This window comes from Mytilus galloprovincialis, chromosome 4, assembly GCF_965363235.1.
Source record: "Mytilus galloprovincialis chromosome 4, xbMytGall1.hap1.1, whole genome shotgun sequence".
NCBI lineage: Eukaryota > Metazoa > Mollusca > Bivalvia > Mytilida > Mytilidae > Mytilus > Mytilus galloprovincialis.
The window spans coordinates 68,598,276-68,622,983 of record NC_134841.1 but is presented as its reverse complement, the minus strand read 5'-3'; the positions used below and the strand labels follow the sequence as shown (position 1 = coordinate 68,622,983).

General features: G+C 32.5%; 1 protein-coding gene across 1 annotated transcript; it reads left to right on the top strand.

Moving 5' to 3' along the window:
- The first annotated feature begins 4,427 nt into the window (after positions 1 to 4,427).
- On the top strand, positions 4,428 to 24,134 carry LOC143073741 (uncharacterized). The gene is made up of 4 exons (XM_076249500.1): positions 4,428 to 16,679; positions 18,682 to 18,754; positions 21,730 to 22,376; positions 24,129 to 24,134. The coding sequence occupies exons 3-4, from the start codon at positions 21,771 to 21,773 to the stop codon at positions 24,132 to 24,134; spliced, it is 612 nt and encodes a 203-aa protein (XP_076105615.1). The 5' UTR covers positions 4,428 to 16,679; positions 18,682 to 18,754; positions 21,730 to 21,770.
- The last annotated feature ends 574 nt before the right edge of the window (positions 24,135 to 24,708 follow it).

Here is a 24,708-nt window from a genome sequence, read left to right as displayed (position 1 = left end):
TCAGAATTCTCTTGGGTAAAAGTCTTGGAATCCTGTCTCACAAAAGCATTGCGCAATATTCAGTAAAAATAATAGCGCTAATAGGGGTATTTCATCTATAAGAACACATTATTACCACCAGAGATATGAACTTAATTGAAAATCCTTTTCTAAAAGGTGCAACCGTATGGTCGGGGTAATTAACACTCTGTTACAGTTTACTTTTTTAAATACTTCTAATTTCTGCATATGGTATGACCGTTCATTAAAAAGACGCTATCATGTAGGTAATTTTATTATTATATTATAATAAAAAGATAAGCTAAATCAACATAAGAAGTTTAACATAGTTAATTTTACTTAATTGTCAAATTTATAGTAAACACATTTTATACCAGCAGATTTTTTTTATTGCACTTTTTATTTGGCAAAGTATTACAATTTTTTAAAGAGAAAATAAAAAAAAAATCATATTTTTTTGTTGAATTACACTCTTATCAGCGTTTACAATTAACACAATCTGTGATATCAATATATCATTGCACTTTCAAAACAAGTAGTTATTTGTTGATTGACACAGTTGTCTGTTCATCAATACAAATGATGGTTGAAACGAAAAGTCAAATGGTAAATTTATGCAAGAAAAAAAGATAAATAAGAAGACTTCTGGTAGAAGGGAGAGTACTTTCTTACATTGATGTCAATGACACGACAGCCTCATCAGACTGATTTCGTAGAGGGAATCCGTTTAAAGTCCCCCTTTACACAAAGAATCATTCTAACATGAATTCCAGGCAGGTTCAGGGAGGAATTTGCTTGTGTGTGTTCAGAGATGATGACTGCAAAAAAGCTGTGTTACAAATATCACAATTATACGTTTTTTTTCTCATCACTCATCGTCTATATATAAATTACTTGCCAAAATGAAATACAAAAAATAAATTAAGGACTGAATGCATATACATAATATTTATGTTATATGAATTTAAGGCGCCATAACTAAATAAGTAAGCCACCTACCAAAACCAATAACAACAAGAACAAAATAATAATAATAAAGCAATTTGATTGTAAATGCAGAAAGACTTTAAAACAATTTTAAATAGCTACAATCAACTAAGGATATGTAATTACCAATTCTAAATAAAGCAATCAATAATATAGAATGAAATAGAATTAACAGCCCAGTAAAAATTTAAATTTTTCTCATTTTTTCATGTTTGAATGCCGTCTTTTCTGCTGTTTAAATTTGAAAGGCAGAACAAGTAGAGCCATTGCAAGAGTATACCATTTTTTGTCATGGTCTACGGTGATGGATATACAAGTAATTGTCTGAATGGGTCCTACTAGAGAATGTAAGACATTAACACAAATGGTTTTTTTTCTCACCATATATGGTCGTCACAGTTTCTTATATAAATTACTTGTCAGTGGGTTTTTTTCTCACCGTATATGTCCTCATGAAATTTTCAAATTGTGTTAGATGATCCCGTCTGTTGTTTTGAAGAAATGTCAATCCAGAAAACAGATGTTTTGAGACGCTTATAAATAATGGAGTCATACATTTTTCATTGAAACACCTTCTTTCTGGATACACGCATACATTTAGTTCCTTTAAATACACTTTTCTAAAATGTCACCCGTTCAAAACAGTAATTAAATCTTTGACAATTGTTTTAATTGGTATAGATACTGAATTTGTTATTGGTAAATTAAAACCATACTAAATATTACATTTATGTACCTTCACAGTACTCCATCTGTAAATACCTATATTTTGGCATTGGACAATTAGGTAAAGTTTTTCTCTGACTGTTAACAACATCTTTTTAAACTTATGTCATCTAAGTGTTTCTTTCTAAAAATGGTAGTCTTTAAGTGACTTTGTCTGTATTATTCATACCTCCATTTTAGACAATCCAATATATGAAACTATAGACAAAGATCATCATATTAAATAACAGCAATAGAGTATTCACGCTCATTGTTGTTATTTCTTGAATTGCACTGCATGACGATCGTCTTGATACCCTGGTTAAATGATGCTTTTGATAATGAATTGCTGTTTCAAGTGTGATATAATATGTTCAGTAGTGTAGTTTTGCACCGTTATGTTCTCATTCATTCCTCAACCAAGTCTATTGTAGTCACATACCCTGACTACTAAACTTTTTTTAAGCCAGCATATTTCCACTGGTGGTGAAATAATTAATATTCCCAAATTATAATTAAAACAACTAATGTATTAAAACTAGCTATTATTTGCTTCTTGAATAGATTGTCAAAGTCTCTTTGTCTTAAGGATGTAATTTGAAGTGAAACTAAAAAAAAAACTAGATTTTGAAATTGATGCATAAAGCTAGAAAATTTTGGGTTAAGAAAAAGCTTAAAATGTTGATGGTTGGGGAGCTCCTTTTCCAGATATTTAATTTTTTTAAAATTAGCGGGCAAAGGTTCACTCGATCAGACCATAAATTTTGCATTGGTAGTATTTTGGTCTTAAATCGAAAGAAAAGAAATCTTTCAGTCTGCCTTGTATTTTGGTAAATGACCCTTTATCAGATATTGCAGTCATATATGGGTGTTATGGAGCAGAATGTTTTACCCTGCATTGTAGGGGAAAAAACAAGGAATTTGAACATCAGAATCAATTTCCAAAACCTTATCTAAGCACATCCTTAATTGTTTTGTTAGTTCATTGAGCCTAATCAGATAGACTTTTTTCTACATATGTCATGCATCAGTTAATCAATTACCTTTCAAACACTTTAAGTGACTTTGTCTGTATTATTCATACCTCCATTTTAGCCAATCCCAATTATGAAACTATAGACAAAGATCATCATATTAAATAACAGCAATAGAGTATTCACTCTCATTGGTGTTATTTCTTGAATTGCACTGCATTACAATCGTCTTAATACCCTGTATAAATGATGCTTTTAATAATGAATCAGTAGTGTAGTTTTGCACTGTTATGTTCTCATTCATTCCTCAACCAAGTCTATTGTAGTCACATACCATTGATTTTTTTATAAATTAGAAACAGGTAATTTCTTGTTATGTATACATGTATTTTTTATTTTATTTTTTATCATCAATGAAACTGTTGGAATGTAAAATATATTTCTGTTTGATTTTGGTTTGATAATCTCAAGATGATCTAAGCTTTTTTTCCTACAATATAGAAAGTAGAATATTATTTAAAAATAGCTCTTGTCAGAAAATAACCATTCGCAAATTGTCCTTTAGGAAGATATATAAGCATATATGTTCTTTTAGCAATATAAATGATCTGTTTTTTAACAATTGAGCTTTTTTAATGGTCTACTTGAAATTTTAACTTTCATTGCTTCTCTCCCTTTTAATAAAAGGTATATTAAGTCCACCTACTGTTGCTCTCTTTCAAGCTTTTGTTGTTCGATAGGTTAATTGACTAATTGTTTTGCTTATCCAATCATACATCAAGTACAGTATGAAATTGTGTACAGTTTTTTGCAGCAATTCATATTTCTGTCTGTTTTATTTCCCATTTTTCTGGTTCAGGACTTATGCCAAACACTGCTGGTTTCTGTCATTTTGGTGTATGATAGAGAAATGCTTGTCTTTAAGTGACTTTGTCTGTATTATTCATACTTTTATTTTAGACAATCCCATGTATGAAACTATAGACAAAGATCATCATATTAAATAACAGCAAATGAGTATTCTCTTGTATTGGTGTTATTTCTTGCGTTGCATTGCATTACGATGATCTTGATACCCTGATTAAATGATGCTTTTAATAATGAATTGCTGTTTCAAAGAGATATAAAATGTTATAGTGTACCTTATGTTCTCATTCATTCTTCAACCAAGACTATTGTAGTCACATGCCCGAAAATAAATTAATTAAACTTAATTCAAACCATTAGATTTTTGCAGAACTTAATGTTGGCCGACTGTATACATCTGTAAATACTTATGTTTTGGCAATGGACAAGGTCAAGTTTTTATCTGACTGTTAACAACATCTTTTTAAACTTGTGTTATCTAAGTGCTTCCTTCTAAAAATGCTGGTCTTTAAGTGACTTTTTCTGTATTATTCATACTTTTATTTAGACAATCCCATATATGAAACTATAGACAAAGATCATCATATAAAATAACAGCAATACAGTATTTTCTTGTATTGGTGTTATTTCTTGAATTGCACTGCGTTACGATGATCTTGATACCCAGGTTAAATGATGCTTTTAATAATGAATTGCAGTTTCAAGTGAGATATAATATGTTAGTGTAGTTTTGCACCTTATGTTCTCATTCATTCTTCAACCAAGTCTATTGTTGTCACATGCTGCCAACAAATGAACTAATTAAACTTTATTTAAACCATTAGATTTTTGCAAAACTTTATTTAAACATCTACGCCAAATGTCTAAATATTTGTCCTTGACTAAAAGTTGATTTTTTTTGGTGCAGACTGAAATATCCTATTTACTTGAAATAGTACTTTGATTATGTCTTTGAAAAACAAAGATAGATATTTGGTGTTATTAGTAACTACAAAAAAAATAATTAATGATTGTTGTACTGCTCCTCAGTGCATCTTAAATGACTTTTAAAGCTGTTACTGTTATTGTTTATAGATATCATCAGTATTAATGATGCAACATATTGTTTTATAATTTGAGGAAGATTTTTTGTATCCACATGTGCTTGAATAACACTTTGTTGGCAGCAGCTAAAGGAACATTTTTTTGCTCTTCTGCTTCACCTATTTTCCTAAGTAAAAGTCATTTAACCAAACTTGGCCACAATCATCATTGCCAATTTAAATAGCAGTTAAGATCTACCTGCCCTGAAATTTTCAGATGAATCCGACATTCTGTTGTTAGGTTGCTGCCCCTGAATTAGTATTTTTGAGGAAATTTTACTGTTTTTGGTTATTATCTTGAATATTATTATAGATAGAGATAAACTGTAAGCAGCAATAATGTTCAGCAAAGTAAGATCTACAAATAAGTCAACACGACCAAAATGGTCAGTTGACCACTTAAGGAGTTATTGCCCTTTATAGTCAATTTTTAACCATTTTTCGTAAATCTTAGTAATCTTTTAGAAAAATCTTCTCCTCTGAAACTACTGTGCCAAATTTAACCAAACTTGGCCATAATCATCTTTGGGGTATCTAGTTTAAAAAATTGTGTCCGGTAACTCGGCCAACAAACCAAGATGGCCTCCATGGCTAAAAATAGAACATGGGGCTAAAATGCAGATTTTGGCATACAAATCAAAAACCAAAGCATTTAGAGCAAATCTGACAGGAAGTAAAATTGTTGCTCAGGTCAAGATCTATTTGCCCTGGAATTTTCAGATGAATCTGATAATCGGTTTTTATATTGCTGCCTCTGAATTGGTAATTTTTGAGGAAATTTGGCTGTTTTTTTGTTATTATCTTGAATATTATTATAGATATAGATAAACTGTAAACAGCAATAATGTACAGCAAAGTAAGAACTAAAAATAAGTCAACATTACCAAAATTGTCAATTGACCCACTAAGGAGTTATTGCCCTTCATAGTAAAATTTTAACAAATTTCATAAAATTTGTAGATTTTCAGTAACATTTTCCACAGAAACTACTGTTATAAAAAGAGATAATTGTAAGCAGCAAGAATGTTAAGTAAAGTAAGATCTACAAACACACCACCATCACCAAAACACAATTATGTCATGAATCCATCTGTGTACATTGTACAATGTTTAATATACACATAGACCAAGGTGAGCGACACAGGCTCTTTAGAGACTCTAGTTTTAAGTATGTGTCCTTTGGTGGATTTTCAGGAATGACCTATTTCGAACATCTTTCCACATAAATCACATGCCTATATATGATGTTTCTTCATCTTACAATTTCAGCTTTCTTCTCATTATAGAATTCATTTGTTTGCATATGTCTGTTGTACAATAGACCTTAAGCTTGTAAATTCGCAGTTTATTCATATCTTTTCTACACTGTAAGCAAAAAACAGCTGCTAATGAATTAGGCACAACATATAATTTCCATGATTTGGAGAAGATGATTTAAACATTCGCATTGCTGGTCCTTCCTTTGAGCAGGAATAAAAAAAATATAATAAAAAAACTGAAAGGGTCACCTGTATGACGTATGTCCTCATTCACGCAATTCAATTTTGCCTAGGATGCAAGATTCTAGTTACAATGTGCTGTCGCATGAAAGCATTGTAGAAGTCTTGAATAGTGTAAAGGCTATGTACTGACAGAAAGACTTACACACTCTGCTGTCTTTTCAACTACAAAGCAGGCTAGCCAGTAGTGATAAAGAATCTATGGCTCTTACCACACGAGACATTTACACAATCATGTGGTACAAACCACCAGCACACAATAGAAGAGTATAATATACTATACATGTTTCTCTCCCTCTGTGCATTGATGATTGGATTTCATTTTTTTCCGTAAAATTCATTTTTCTTTTGTCTAGGCATGAGTTACTGTCCTTTCTTTAGCATGTTTTAAGAGTCATTTTCTCTCTTTTTCAATTGTCAAATGTCAACATCTTATATTAATCACAGAATGCTTGCCCGATTGCGAATGTCTGTCTTTGGATTTGCATTTTATCTGAAATTGACATGTTTGTTACAATCTACAGTGATATTTTTACTACATCACTTTTGATACTTAGAGTTGTTAAATTCAATTAAAAAAAATCATCAAAATTCAATATTTACTAATAAAAGAAACATTCATATATAGGCATCTGATAAATGATAAATTATAGATTATATTTGAGTTGCATTCCAGTCTCAAAGTTTGTATAACTATTTGATTGAAGATTAAGACATATTGTGTTCTGCTATTTTGCAATCCGAAGATGGCTAAAGATAATGGATTTCAACATAATTCATCAAACATATTAGGTTTATAAGTGTGTACTATGCCAGATGGGTGTGTTATATCAGTAACACTGAAATTAAAGCATTTTAACAAATGCTATCATAATATATTTTATTAAAGCTTAAAATCAAAACATTTTTAATGTAATTATTGTTGTACAATCTATAGTTCTAGTACTGATTGACTGCATGATACATCAGTTTGCTTTGTATTTTGCATGGCGTGCAATTTTAACTATCTGGCAGGTCGAAACTTTCCTGGTTCAGTTCACAATTACGTTTTGTAAGACCCTGCATTATTAAGATAAATAAAAAATGTAGTAAATGTTGTTGATAGAATTTAAGTGTTATTTTCAACAAATGGTACATCACTCTAAATTTTGAATATGCTGTATTGATAAAAACACCATCGTTTGGCTTTTTATATTCTTTAAAAAGATGTATGATGATTTTTTAGAAGTGCTGTATATATTATACATTTACAAGCATATAGAACCAGGAAGGTCTCAGGGATAAGTCGGATTTCTATTTTATTTTCCCTCAAACTGTAAATTTGATGCATTCCCTGACTGATGAGACCAAATATGCATTCAAATTTACGGTTTAAATAAACTTACATAACTGCTATGAAAGCATATATCAACTAGCACTGCTGTTCCCTTTTTTTTTTTAGAAAAACATAATAAAGTGCTTTGCTGAGTGCAGCTGGAGGCGCTGCAGAGGTCCAAACCTGAACAGTTGGGGCAAATATGCACACCATATTCAAGCTTGATACTGGTTTGAATTTGGATTTTTATTTAACATTTGACATATTATAGGTTTCTAAATAAAAGTAGTCAAAGAACTAGAAATTGGTTATATGAATTGAAGTTTCAAATGTTTATTCAATTAAAGATTTCGTTGTGCAATACACTGTGCTGTTTTGCAATACTTAAGTTTAGTAAATCTGTTGTCAGACTATAAACAAAGAAAGTTCAATTAACTCTCAATGTCATATAAGAAATTTATGAAAATCGAAAGGAGCTTACATCAATAGATTTAAAAACTATGGGTACTCTGATGGATTTAACATAAGAGGGTGTAATACATATAATACTAAAGGTACTCTGATGGATGTAATTTAGATGGGTGTAATACATATTAAACCATAGGTAATCTGGTGGATGTAAGGTGGCAGAAACCAGTTATTTTACAATAAATCTTTAGAATTTCATGGATTTATGATTTTATTATCTTGAAAATTCATTCAAGCTTATATACAAATAAAATGTATGGTTTCAAGGAACTAAGATGTGTGCGTGCTTATGTTAATATATAGAAAACCTTTAAATTTGGGTGTCAGTCCAGCGTGGAAATTTAAAAATTTATAAATGCATTGCAAATAAGGCAAAAAATGTGATGCTCTGATACCAATCTAATCCTCACCTGCAAAATCCTGCTAAAAGCCGACAAGAATTTTAGCCAAAATTCAAGAGAGAAAGGATATTCAGTGATTTAGAGCCTTGTCCGAACCTATCCTTACCATCAAAATCTCAAGATATTTTTGTTTACATAAAACTGAATTTTTCCCCCACTTTGATTGGATGCCGTCAAGTGAGGAGACCACAATTTTGACATCTGATTGGACCTATATGTGAAGGAAATCCCCAACCTGTGTATGCAACTACTTACTTGTGTAGTACAATAGCCTAGAATTTACATTCATTTATTTTTTTCAGTCCACATGTGACATGATGCAATTATATACCTCAATAATTAACTATAACAAAATTTCTGCGTGGGACACATGTTCTGGTACACCAAAACTGGTACCTGCCACCTAACGTAGGAGAGTGTAATACCCATAATACCATAGGTATTTTAATGGATTTAACATAGGAGGTTGTAATACACATACATTTTAATACTATATATAGGTACTCTGATGGATTAAACATAGGAGGTTGTAATACACATAATACTATAGGAACTCTGGTGGATGTAACATAGGTGGGTGTAATACATATAAAACTATAGGTGCTCTGATGGATTTAACATAGGAGGGTGTTATACACATAAAACCATAGGTACTCTGATGGATGTAACATAGGGTCCGAGTACACAGTTATTTCGTAGTGCATTTCTTTTAGACAATAAATGAAAATTAAAAAAATCCCACCTGTGCTTTCTCAATAATATTTTTACAGTGTGTTGTACTACTTTTGGGACAAATTATATCAAAATTATAGAAAACTTCATCAGCTCTAACTCAAAATATGGACAATTTTATGTTAAGGGGGTCTTGAAATCTTTTGACAGCTTTAGATCCTTCTTTCACTCACCGACAGACTGTTATGAATGTCTTTGCAAAAGCACTTCCAAAAATGGTATAAAATGGTTTTCTAATCATAAAATTTTCAATATCATCATAATCTTAGTTTTATTTTTCTGAGTACAAATATTTATACACTATTCCCCTACCTCTAAATACAGGTTTGGATTTCTATTTTGGAGAACCACAGTTTTTATTACACATCATTTATCTTTTGTATTCATGCATTACTTACATTTTGTATTTGCCTTAATTCATTTAGTATTATGTTCAATTATTGTATAATTGAAATAATTACATGCATACTTAATAAACTGTGGTTAGTTTTCCCAAACCTGTCTTTGTTTAAATATATAACCAACACTGCCTTATGTTCATCGGCAGTTTCAGCATTCAAAATAATAACTGGCAGCAGCGAACACCTTGTTTAAACTAAGGCTAAAGATTTTTATTCCCACCCTCCCGACCCTCATTCATGTATATATATGTAATGAAAATCAGTTCATGAACTGTCTTTTAAGTTTGTATTGTCATGTTTGGGTTTTTTTTTTGTACTGTTTATCAAGGTAAGTACCACCATCTCTTTGCCGAGATATACACTTTTTACTTTTTTCACTGTAGTCAATTCAAATGGCCTATTCATTTGACAACATGGCCCATTATTTTTTAAAATGGCCCCTTGAATTTAATTTTGAGGGGCCCTGGGCCCATAGAGAAAAATCCTTCCAGATCACTGAAGATGATGTCTGTGAGAGACTGATCAATGAGAATACACCTGTTATCCCACTAAAAGCACATCTGTAAAAAATAAACTAAGTCCGTAAATTATAAGTAGGTGCTGCATAAGTATGAAATTGGTAAGAACAGTACAGGATCCTTAACTGAGGTTGTATACCAAATATCAAATGGCTATGATCAGTAGTTCATGAGAAATATGTTTAATACGACAATACTTGTTTCTGACAAATGGACATTTCTACAACATCAGACCCCCTTCTTCAAAGCTGAAGTATAACAAAATCTTGATTGTTCCTTGCTATTTTTCTTTTTTTTTATTAAAAGAAATACTGAAAAGTGTATAGGAAAATTTTGTGACGCTAACGCAGGATGACAGATAGTGCCATAGTGATCCCTAAATGTGGCTTCTGTGTGAACACAGGCAACATAAAAAACACTGTACAATAACTTCCTAAAATTTTATTTATTAAAAGTCTCCTTTGTCTTCCTTGGTCCATTTGGAAAATCTGCAAGAACAAGAAAATTTAAATTAAAAGAATCAAAATGACAAAAATTCATTGCACACAATTTCCTTAATGAAAAACAACTATTATATAAATAAATTCTCTAAACCCTCATTTATAAACCTTATACTTTTAAGTATCAAAATCAGAATACACATGAAATTAACTGTTCAGGAAAAACGAAGTCCATCTAGTAGTAAACTACGGAAAAATGAAAATAAATATTTGCAAAATTTTGCCCTGGATACTGTATTTTTGCAGACAGAATGAAGCTCCCAATGTCCCGATATTCCATTATGTTTGACAACGATTTTGATGTAAAACAAAACTTTAACCACAGACTGAACCTAAATGCTGAATTAGTCGGCGTGAATGCTGACGACGGAACCTAGCATCGCTAAGTATCGCTTTCGCGAAACTTGTCAAAAAGAAGGATGTATGTCAAAAGATCCAAGTAGGCAGCTATTTCACTCATAAATCTTAAAGACCTCCTTGCTTTCGACAAGACGACAATAATTGTTTTCTTTTTGTCTAGAGGGGGGGGGTCTTTTTTCTATAGTAATTGTAGTATAACAAAAAAATCGCATTTAGTATCATTTTTCTACCTACTAACGTGAATTTTCTGACACAAAAATAAATATACGACAGAACTGTGCATTAAAAGTATGTAATCAAATGCCAAACTATATATAATTTTATATCAAAATAAAATGCTGAACGACCCATCTCCCCCTCCTTTCAAAAATTGTCAATATCCGATGCATTTGAATTAAGCACAAAACATTTATGTAAATACACGCATGCAATCAGGGCTAGCATTTTGAACATATATTTTAATGGTACCTAACTGTCAGAACATGATTACGATTATTAAGGGTATATAAATTGTCTCTAACTGCCGCCTGGTGAGATTAATAGTTTAAGGTAAAACTTTATGATACCATATGGCCTAGGTGTTGATTGACTTTTATTTTTATGACCTAAGGCAAGGCCGTAACTAGGCATCTTATTTTAGTGAGGCAAAATAATTGAGCCGAGCGAAGCGAGGCGAAAATTGTTTTTGGAGTGTATGAAATGAATGGTGCAAAATCCTGCATTCTAGGCATTTTTAGAGAGTTTGATAATGTTTTGAATTTGGACACTTTTTAAATAATTTTTTTATATTTAAAGACTTTAACTAACACCAAATTTTTAACAACTTTATTTAAATTCATATGCAAGATAATCATCAAAATTTCACTAATTGAGTCTGCTGCCAGAACATAGAGCAAACATCGAGTCAGTAGAGTTTGCCAAATTTTCCTATGGCCGGTTCAGTCAAATCGTTTCAGAATCATAATTTGGTCTACTGATATTCATATCACGATGAACATGGAGCATAGCAAGACCGCACAATCTACTCCATCAGCAATTCGGTAGCAGCATCGGTAGTAAAGCTTTCCTGTAAGCACCATCATACAGTCGCAGTTACAAAATATTAAACTCGCTTTTATGCTGACAAAGAGTAGACAAACTAGGGATAGAATGAGATAAGATACATGTATATGATTCTATCTATAGAGTAAGTATATATGATATGGGTACAGGGGAATTGGAATGGAGTTTTGGACGTTTACATGTAGGTCCGTAATTTCAAATTATTTCTGGAAATAGTTGGTGGTATTTTAGTTCCAGAATCTATAAATTTAGGGGTTGGGGTGTCCGATTCCGAAAACCCGAATATAAAGAAACGAATGTCCATAGTCCCGAATAAGTAAAGACAAAAGCCTGTGTTGAAGGTTCTACCATTCCTCATTAATATCAAATTGGAATATGGGATACATTCTTTAAATTTTTAAGGTTAAAGAAACATGGATAAAAACTAATCCATGAAATGAATACGCAGACAGGACTGCCCCCTTGCGATTCCCAGTACTTGATTTGTCAAAAGTTGGTGAAAACGGAGAAATGAATACGCAGACAGGACTGCCACCTTCCGAAGACCTGTACTTGATTTGTCAGTCTACTTATCGTTTTTTTATTGTTCTAATGAAGTTATATGCAATACTCAGACTCTGTTCACAAAAAAGCTAGTATACTAGAATTATTCCTTCTTTACCTTCAGTGTCGCTTTTCCCTTTTCTGCAAGAGCCTGCTTTTAACTAGAGATCCATGATGATTATCGTTACTAGGTTAATGTAATCGAGAAACATCACCCGTTGCGATGCTGAGTTATATCCAGGAAGAATGGTTTAAAAGGAATTATGACAAGTTATAGAAATTAAGGTTGAGACAGAACAACAGATGACTTATATTTTTAAATATGCATAAAAAAAATCAGTGTCGAAATTTTAGTGAGGCAATTGCCTCACTTGCCTCAAGGGTAGTTACGGCCTTGTAAGGTCAGTTCCTCAGATATGGTAATGAAATAGCACCTGTACCTTCTTGAATATACAGACGATCTGCTAAGTGAACATCACAGCATGAATCTGTCCATTTTTGCGTGAAGGTAACATTCAAAGTCAGGTGACATATATCTAACCGTTCCTTTTGTAATTAAGATTAATTAACATAACGGTCAAAATAGTCTGTTTTAATATGTCAGTGGAATCTTCAGCTTTAGAAGAATGTAACAAACTTTGTATTTATAAACGATATAAAGTAGTATTTGGTTTTGAAAGATACTTAGATTTTCATTGTAATGTATCTATATTAACAAAATTGCGTAGCGGCACACTTAGATTAAATGTTGAAGTTGGTCGTTATCTGAATACTCAAAGAGAAAATAGAATTTGTATATGTTGCAATATGAATGTTTTGGAAGACGAATATCATTTTGTTTTATCATGTCCAACGTATAGATCTATGCGCATAGAATTTTATATTTATTCTACTATTCTTGGCCAAATCGGCACAAGTTAGATAATTTATTCTAAATCTCCGACAGTAAAACTATGCATTTCTTCAAATGGAGCCTCTTGGAAAATTAGATCACATATAATGTCATAATATTATTGTATACTCTGTAATTTCTGTTCTCTGCTGCCTTTTATTTGTCATATGTTGTATATATTTTCGTTTGCCATAGCATGTGAAAATAAATTATGCATATGACTACAGTAATAACGATGCCGATCTGGTAAATCAATAAACTGATAATGCCCCCAGTTTATCAAATCTCGTATCTAATTAGTCGATAACGCAAAATCACGATCGATCTTGCACATGCGCATTGCTTCCCTGAACTAGAGTCTTCAGATTGACTAATGAAACTAATTATTGAATTATTAACCTCAATTAAAAACTATAAAAATGTATAGTGATTAGCTAGCTACCTACTGATTTTAATAACTAAGTTAATTGAAAGTTTTCTTTTTCTTTTTGGTGCAATAACTAAGTTAAAAAAAAAATGTATTAAAATAAAGGCAAAGGAAGGTGACAAGAATCAATAAAATTAAAACACACCTACATTAATTACTTTAATCACAATTTGGAATGTTTTCTTTACAATCAATAAATTTTGTTTTATCTAGTTGTTGAGTGATTATACATGTCATATAAAAGCTGGAAATGGGCTTCGTTTTGTTTGAAAAGGATGTGTATACAAGCATATACATTAATATTATATTGGAATCACAAAGAAATACAATAAACAATACACAATAATAATTTCAATAAAATACACAATACCGTTAACAAGTACAATACAAAGAATAATTATATTACAATACATAATACAACACAATATACAATACAACACAATATACAATACAACACAATATACAATACAACACAATACAACACAATACACTATACAACACAAACTTAAATACAGAATACACAATATAAATTTGAATTACAATACAATACACATTACAACACAATAAACAATACACAATACAACACATTTCAATTACAATACAAATTTCAATGACAAATACAAATTTCAATTACAATACAAATGTTTATAACAATACAAATTTCAATTACAATACACAACACAACACAACACAACACAATTCACTACAATACAATAATATAATACAATGTTCAAGCATCGCGATGTTCATCACAGTACCAATCTTCTGAAACTCCTGAACATGTCTGATGAACCCACTTAGTACAGCTTATCCGTCCTCTTTTCGCTTCACATCCAATCATGTTCTCAAAAACATCTGGTTTACCACACTGACAACTACACTCAATTCTTCTTGCATAAATCCTAACAAAGTCTGCAATTGATGTTGTATTTTGAGGAAATGGTGTAAAATGGCCCTTTTCCAAACACGATATCAAATGTGGTCGCATGTATTTTTCAATAAACTTCGTACGTCTTTGAGTGTTGAGTTTTTCTTTATGACAATATTCCACCAAGTTGGCAATAGCATACACTCCACAGTCATATCCATTTGTCTGTTGTTGAACATCCGGTAATTTAACAAGCAAGTTCTTTTTTCCATGAGAATAAATAGCTGATAACTGAATTTGTGGTACATGTGGTTTATCAGGTGTATAACAGCCTCCTGTGTTACACCCACCAGGGTACATGTGGTATATAAGGTGTATAACATCCTCCTGGGCGACATCAACCAGGGTACATTTGGTATATAAGGTGTATAACATCCTCAGGTGTTACATCAACCATGGTACATGTGGTATATAAGGTGTATAACATCCTCAGGTGTTACATCAACCATGGTACATGTGGTATATAAGGTGTATAACATCCTCAGGTGTTACATCAACCATCAACATCAAAAGCACTGAACTACAACGAAAACAGACATACATAGAAGCTGTATAGTAAGGAATAACATTTAGCCTCAGAAACAGTTCAAAGAGATTATTCAAAAGCAGAGACCAAGTTTAGTGTAAGTAATGAATCAGATTCTCGCAAATCAAATCACACAAAATATCAGAACCCTACACTTAAATGAACTCATGGGTTGAAATAGCTGAAAATAGCTTATAATTATTTTCAGGCTGATGTGGGAAGGTTTCCTGGACATTCACTCTAATCGATATGGATCTTAAGGCTGAACTAATGGGTTGAAATAGCTGAAAATTGTTCCAGGCTGATATGGGTAGGTTTCTTGAACATTCACTCTAATCTGTATGGATCTTAAGGCTGAACTCATGGGTTGAAATAGCTGCAAATAACTTAGAATTTTGCAGGCCGATGTGGGAATGTTTCCTGGACATTCAGTCCAATCCATATGGATCATAAGGTTGCAACAGCTGGAAATACCTCAAAATTGTTCAAGGCCGATATAGATAGGTTTCAAGGACATTCAGTCCAATCCATATGGATCTTAAGGCTGAACTCATAGGTTGAAATAGCTGAAAAAAGCTTAGATTTGTTCCGGACCGATATGAGTATGTTCCCTTGCAATCAGTCCAATCCATATGGATTTGAATTGTTCTAGGCTGACATGGGTAGGTTTCCTGGACATGCAGTCCATTCCATATGGATCTTAAGGCTGAACTCATAAGTTGAAATAGCTGAAAATAATTAATTAATTGAGGTATCATGTGTTATATAAACCATCGCACATCATTGAACAGCTCAGCGCACTTCGGTGCAGACCAGCACACTTCACCAGTGACCATCAACTATTCAAGAAAGTTCAAATCAAGAGGAGTGTTAGCAGTGTAACCGGGCGGGGACGTTTAGATATTTTTATCCTCGGGTTTGTACCAGTTTCCTGGGATTTGAAAAGCAATTCAAAAGTTCTAAAGTCAATTAAAAGTTTACACTATCACTATCAAATATGAAACAAATACTATACAACATAAAACGAATTTCAACACCTTTCGGCTTTGACTCCCGGGGACACTGTCGTTTACAGTAAAAGACGTAAATCTACACATGTATACGTTCTTATAAACAATAACTTGAGTTGTGGTATGATTGCCAATGTTCATAATTATGTCATACTTATTATACTCCCCCTAATAATGAATCTATAATGACAAGTGCACATCATATAAAGGTAAATACACATCATATAATGAAAATGGTCATAACAAGACAGTGTTGGCGTTCCATAGTAATCTATGCCTGGGATAAAAAAAAATCCTTAGTTTTTCGAAAAATTCAAAGTTTTGTAAACAAGAAATTTATAAAAATGACCACATAATTGATATTCATGTTAACACCGAACTGCTGACTACTGGGCAGGTGATACCCTTGGGGACGAAACGTCCAACAGCAGAGGCATCGACCCAGTGGTGTAAATAGTTATCAAAGTTACCAGGAGACCCAGGTGAGTGAAGTTATAGCACTTTTTGATAATGTCCAAATTTGAGGTCGGCTGACTTTTCCAACCCCGTTCTTAAATTCATAAAAAGTCCCCTATGGAAAGCTTTTGTCCACACTTGGTACTTTTGATAGTCAATTTCCTAAAGTGACCAGGAGTGAAGACCTAGGTGGGTATTCATATGGAACTTTTTTGATTGAGGTCCAAAGTTGGTAGGGTGACCCTACTACCTCCCTTCTTTCCTTCATTAAAAATTCCCTACGACAAAGCTTTTGTCTACAGTGATAAATAGTTTTACAAATAATAGGCAATTGCCTTAGGTTGCCTGAACCCAAAGACCCAGGTGCGTAAAAGTACGGAACTTTTTGAATTGAGCTCCAAAGTTGGGGTAGGGTATCCCTACCACGTCCCTTTTTATAAATTAAAGAAGGGGATGGAAAAATGACCCTATCATAACTTTGGACCTTAATTAAAAAGTTTCATGACTTTATCCGCCTGCGTGCAGTCAAGCTTATGATAACCTTTTATCCACACATGGTACCAATAATAGCCAATTGCCTATGGTTGCTTTGACCGAACCCCCAGGTGGTAAAAGGGGGACTATTTTAATTTAGGTCCAAAGTTATGGTAGGGTGACACCACCTCATCTATTCTGCAATTCATAAAAAAAATCCCTACGGCAAAGGTTTTGTCCACACTTAGTTCAAATGATAGGAATTTTGTTTAAGGTTGTCTGGACCCAAAGACCAATGTGGGTAAGGTTTATAAACGTTTTTGATTGAGGTTAAAAGTTTAGGTAGTGCGCCCTTACCACCTCCCTCCTTTAATTTATCAAAAGTTCCCTACGGCAAAGCTTTTGTCAACAATAAGTACAGAGGTTGTTTGGACCCAACGACCAAGATGGGTAAAGTGTTTTTACGTTTTTAATTGAGGTGCCAATTTGGGGTAGGGTGACCCTACCACTTCCCCTCTTTAATTTAAAAAAAATCCCTGTGGCAAAGGTTTTGTCCACATAAGGTACAACTGATAGGTTATTGCATAAGGTTGCATGAACCAAAAGACCCGGGTGGGTTAATTAGTTATGGAACGTTTTTCAATTGAGGTCCAAAGTTGGGGTAGGGTGTCCATAGCAACTCCCTTCTTTAATTCATTTAAAATTCCCGACGACAAAGTTTTTGTCCACCTTTGGTACAAAAGATAGGCAATTTCTTAAGGTTATCTGGACTTTAAGACCCGGGTGGGTAAATTCAATGAACTTTTTTAATTGATGTCCAAAGGTGGGATAGGCTGATTTTTCCATTCACTTTTTTAATTCATACAAAACTCCCTACGACTAAGCTTTTATCCACATTAGGTACAAATAATAAAGACCCAGGTGAGTTAAGCTATGGAAATATTTTGATTGAGGTCCAAAGTTAAAAGAATACATGTCAGTTTTCCAAATCCCATGTACAGAATGAGGATAAATCATGGATATCTATATATAAATAGATCAAAAAAAAAAGAGGGACGAAATATACCAGACGGACAGTCAAACTGCCAACGAGGTTCACGTTTTGTTTTTCTTATTTTAATTGCTTCACGGGAATATAATATACGAAATTTTTATATTTAGAGAGCTTATATTTTTCTGCATTTTTTAAACTCGTCTATAAATAAAACTAACCTTTGAAGTACATTATCATAACATTAAAATAAATTGCAAAAAATACCAAGTAGTCCAAAATCAAGATATTTATAAATATCTTCGAAGTTGGGATTGAGAACTTTGTTTTCCTAAAACATATCTTTTTTGCAGTTTAGCAAGGTTCTTTAATTGAAGAAAATACAGTTCTAAAATTTATATTGTTGACTTAAAGTAAGAATTGTATGTATAGTAAAAATAAATGTGGCGTTTGCTCTGTATAAACAACATACATATTCGATTCGTTAAGTTGTCACATATTTATACGCATAATTTCTACATGACGTAATGAAATAAACAGCCTCACAATTTTGGGTTTTCCAGAATTTCCAGAATTTGACAAATCTGTGTGTTTTTTCAAAGTGAATAAACAAAGACACAACTTATGGATATAGAGGTAAGATACAATTGAATTGTACAAACATATCAATTGTTTTAGTTTCATTTGAGTTTTAACTTATTTCCTGATATTTATTCGTTGACGTAATTTGAAAAGGTTTCATCGAAACTATTTTTACATTTCTCTCATGAACAGTTTCCGGTTAATTGAAAAGTATATATATTCACCAAAGTAGGCACGGGGTTTAAGTATGCATTTCCCTGCAAAAATATTATATTTTTCTATGAAAAACTTATTTGTTCATTGAATTACGGTATTATTCTTAAAGGCTTTTACACATGTTACATTATCTTTCAGATGCACCAAAAATTAGCTCAATTGCGTTTATTTTAGTTAAATGCCGACACTTCGAAATTTGAAGACGTATATATGATGACCTATGCGCTTGCATCAAACTATAACTTAAGTGTACGGTCTTTAATCATATATATCTCAATTAAACATGTATATCTTGCTTTTAACATTGGGTTGTCGGATTTTTCAGAATTAGTGCCGACCTGTTGAATAATTTGACTCCTTATCAATTTTACTATAACTACTTTAGTTTCTGAAATATAAGTCAAAAACTGCATGTTATCCTTATTTTCTATTTTAGCCGTCACGGTCACGTTTCTTGGCCACAAAAGAATCAAATTATATACTTTAAGCAAAATACCATAAGGACCAATATAACACGTTTACATCAAGAGCAAGTAAAAACAACTGAATCACGATCGAGTTTTCGGGCCTTTACTCACAGGCACTTGTTTCTGTCAATATGGGGTTTACTATCCATACCCGTACTAAAATTAAAAATCGAGTGATTTTTTAGTACGGGTATGGATAGTAAACCACATATTGACAGAAACAAGTGCCTGTGCTGAAATGTTATTGAATATAGATATATATATAGTAACAGTATCTATCCGTCACTCCAACTGCCCAAGGCGTTTTGAACGCAAATGCTGTGAAACTGTTTGACAAATATCTTTCAAACTTTGATGGTTTGTATGCCATCATATTTAAAAAAAAAAACAGAAAAACACAGATTTGGTATGATTGCCAATTAGACAACTCTGCACAAAAGAACAAATGACACCGAAATTAACAAATCTTTATAGGTCACTGTAAAGCCTTCAACAATACGCAAAGCCCATGCCGCATTGTCGGCTTTGAAAGACCCCAAAATCACAAATATGAAACCAAACGACAAAACTACATGTATATTAATGTAAAAACAACTGAACGAAAAACAAATGTTTAACACAGCAACAAACGACAACTGAATTACAGGTTCCTAACTTGATACAGACAAATATATACAAAATGTGGCGGGGTTAAACATGTTAGCGGAATCGCAACCCTACCCTTAATTCGGACAGTGATGTAACAGCATAGCATATGAACGAACTATATGTCCATTCTCAATTTTATAAAATTGTGTTGAAAAAGGCTAAATACATATAAGAAAACACATGGACCTGACATGGTACTTGTACATTCCAACAACAAAAAGTACATATCTGAGAAGACTCGCAGTCAGTGACAGCTATTTCAAAGCAAATAAAAAAAATCGTGCATCAAGACTAAATTATCAATCACATCCAACATACAATGGATGGATGCAGTGGAAAGACGTCATATAAACAGTTAGAGAAAACCATTACCTTGTTCAACGCCAAAATACATGCGTCGACAGATGGTAGATCCATTAAAGTGCATATGTATATAACAATAGTGTCTAGTCTGCTATTAATTTACGGTAGCAAAATCTATATTTATAACAATAACAAAATGTTGTGTCCTAAGTAAACGGATGCCCCATCTGCACTATCATTTCCATGTTACGTGGACCGTGAAAATGGGGTATAATCTCTAATTTGGCATTAAAAAGATCATATCAAAAGGAACATTGGTACTAAGTTTAAAACTGATTGGACTTCATGAAAAACTTCTCGACCATAATCTTTAACCTACCTGGACCAACAATCTTTAACCTGAAGCGGGACGAACGAATGGACGGACGAACGAACAGACGGACTGACGCACAGACCAGAAAACATAATGGCATAAATGGGACATAAAACCAATATTCAAATACAGAGATGAATTGCTAACATTTAGAATAAGTTTATTTAAAGGGTCAATAAGCTTATAGCTATGGAAGAATAAAGTACAAGTTTTAAGTTATTTGTGGTAACGAAATCCCTAACTTAATAATTTACCACTAATACACATAAATTACATTTGTTGAAATCTAAAACCTCACAACAGACACGAGCATAGCGGATGTTAAAAAAGTATTATCAAGAATTCATATTCATTAATTTTTATAAATTTAAAAATAACAGTTTGCAGTATTTGCAATATTCTTCGAATTATAAAGGGGTTTCTTCCTCATGTGTATATTATAACCGTAGCCGTATTTTGGAATTGTTTACGCAATGCTCTTAGATTTTAAATTTATTTAGAATTCTATTTTTCTTTTATTTGAGTGTCAACTGTTTGTCTCTTATAGACTAAACGCGCCTCTGCTATGCAACGTTTTGTCTTGATATAATTTTTTTTAGTCAACATTTCTGCGTTATCATGATATATCATTGATATAAATGTAAACATAGTCATATTTTTAAACTTACAGTTGGCGTAATTCTGAATTCTTGTAAATCCTAAAGATTTTTTTAACTCAAGCAAAACTATTTACCGTAGTCGTATTTTGGAAAAATCTGTGAAAAATTATTGACCCTCTTCTAATTTATACTTGATTTGGCTATTTAACTTTTTTCTATTCGAGCATCACTGAGAGTCTTATGAAGATGTAACCCGCGTCTGGCATGCAAGATCTTAGGCCTAATACTTTTTTGAACAGGGATAAATGAAAAAAAATCAGACTTCTAGTACAAATGTATGTACACAATACATACTGCTTATAGTTGTAATTATTACATAGTTTACCTAACATCTTTAAATAAATTGGTATTTGTATGTTGTAGATAAAAAAAACACATCTGTGAACAGACTGTAACACTTAGTTATGTCCAGTAAAGAGGCTACTGCAGACAAAGAGTTTCACCGAAAAAGTTCTTGTCTACGTCAAATGAAAAATCTTACTGGTAAACAACCTTACAAATGTGATGAATGTTGTAAAGAATTTAGTAGCAAAGGCAATTATAATATACACAAGAAAATCCATACTGGTGAAAAACCTTACAAATGTGATATTTGTGGGAAAGGATTTGTCCAAAACAGTAACTGTAAAGTTCATTTGAGAAAACATACTGGCGAAACACCCTACAAATGTGATAAATGTGGAAAAGTATTTGGTCATAAAGGCAATTATAATATACACAAGAAAATCCATACTGGTGGAAAACCTTACAAATGTGATATTTGTGGAAAGGAATTTTGCCAAAAAAATAACTGTAAAGTTCACATGAGAACACATACTAGCGAAAAACCTTACAAATGTGATGTATGTGATAAGGAATTTGGTCAGAAAGGCAACTCTAATGAACACATGAGAATTCATACTGGGGAAAAACATTTTAAATGTGTTTTTTGTGATCAAGAGTTTCACCGAGAAAGCACCTGTCGAATTCACATGAGAAAGCATACTGGTGAACAACCTTACAGATGTGATGTTTGTGGAAAACAGTTTCGCAGAAAAAAGAATTGTCTAACTCACATGAGAACACATACTGGCGAAAAACCTTACAAATGTGATATTTGTGAAAAAAAGTTTGGCAAAAAAGATAGTTGTCTAATTCACATGAGAACACATACTGGTGAAAAACCTTACAAATGTGATGAATGTGGTAAAGAATTTAGTGCCAAGAGCAACTATAATGTACACATGAAAAAACATACTGGCGAAAAACCTTACGCATGTTATATTTGTGGAAAAGAATTTGTCCAAAGCAGTTCTTGTCGTACACACATGATAACACATACTGGCGAAAAACCTTACAGATGTGATGTATGTGGTAAAGCATTTGGTCACAAAAGCAATCGTAATAAACACATGAAAATCCATACTTGAAAAGATAAGATGTGATATTTTGAAAAAGAGTTGGCAGAATCAGTAATTGTCTGAGACATACAAAAACACATACTGATAAAAGAAGACCTAAAATGTGACGTATGGGTACAAGCTTTAGTTCCGACGGTTATTATCGTAAAGACATTATAACCCATACTTGTGATGAATAATTGCATGCACATTTACCTGTATCGGTAAATAATTTAGTGGAAAAAGTCACTTTTATAGGCACACGAGAATTCATGAAATTTACAAAAGTGGTGTACATGTGTTGAGTGAAGGATTAAGTGACAATAGATACACGAGAAATCATGAATGTTATGATCTTTACAAGTGTGGTATGCAAAAATTCATACATGTGATGACCTTTATACAAGTATGTCCTTCCGATTACGTTCATATAACACTTGTACTCAATTTTGGTAGGAGTATGTCCTTCGGATATATTCATTTAACACTGATACTAAGTTTTTGTAGGAGTATGTCCTTCCGATAATATTCATATAAGGGAGGACATCAAAAGATCGATGTAGGATAAAAAACTTAAATCAAATAGTTTGGGGGTGGGGGGTTAAAATTCTACAAGTTTTTTATATCTAAAATCGATTTTTACATATATCCCTATTGGTAAATCAATTTTTCCCAAATTAAGTTAAGAGGGGGTGGGGGTGTCAGTGAAAAAACTATGTGAATTAAGTTTTTTATCCTACATTGAACTTTTGATGTCGTCCCTAACACTATAGTACGAAGTTTTTGTATGAAATGTCCTTCCGATAACGTTCATATAACTCTGATACTCAATTTTTGTGGGAATATGTTCTTCCGATACATTCATTTACTAAGTTTTTGTAGGAGTACGTCCTTCCGATAACGTTCATATAACACTGGTACTAAGTTTTTGTATTAGTATGTCCTTCCGATAACGTTCTAAAAAGACTTGAACTTACTTATTCTTGGGCTAGACCCAAACAAAACGTACATATAGCACTTTTACTGCCTACTAGAGGTATATGGTAGTATCATATGTTTTTTTTTAAATTATTTGATGCCGTGGGATTGGGATTTTTAGCTTTAATGTAAACCATGTCCGGTTTTTAACTTGTATTTACAGCAAAGATAGCCAGTTTTGTGTTCTGTAATATACTGTAACAGTTTAATTTTACATGTCCGGTAGCATCGTTACTTCTCAAAACATCTTCCGAACAATATCTGGACATCGGTGTCGTGGGCATGTACAATTGCCAAACCACACATGAACGTTCTTTAGTCTTCGTAGATCTATTCCAACTTGAAGTCTTTTTGAGTCTACGACAAGCAGAACATGATATTTTATTATAACATTGAATATTGAAGCCATAGTCATGATGACGTCAAGATCGATTACTTGATTGGTGTTCCGTAAACGTAGCCGCAGAACAAAAACGCGAGAGCTACTTTTGAATATTTCTACAATTTTAAGTAGTTTTCCACTCACAAACACAATAATATTTTCAACATTTATTAAACTATTTTTTTTTTACTTTTATGTTGTTTTAAAATATCAATTTGACTTGAATTTGGGACCCCGCTAACATGTTTAACCCCGCCACATTCAAAATGTATGTGCCTGTCCCAAGTCAGAAGCCTGTAATTCAGTGGTTGTCGTTTGTTTATGTGTTACATTTTTGTTTTTCGTTCAATTTTTGTGCATAAAGAAGGCCGTTAGTTTTCTTGTTTGAATTGTTCTACATTGTCATTTCGGGGCCTTTTATAACTGACTATGCGGTATGGGCTTTGCTCATTGTTGAAGGCCGTACGATAACCTATAGTTGATAATTTCTGTGTTATTTTGGTCTCTTGTGCAGAGTTGTCTCATTGACAATCATACCACATCTTCTTTTTTATATTTATATGAGTATATTAAATAAACATGTTTATACCAAGCTAAGTCAGT

Bases quoted from the DNA above. Each gene is read 5' to 3' on its own strand.
- LOC143073741 (XM_076249500.1), top strand. From the start codon at position 21,771: ATGTCCAGTAAAGAGGCTACTGCAGACAAAGAGTTTCACCGAAAAAGT.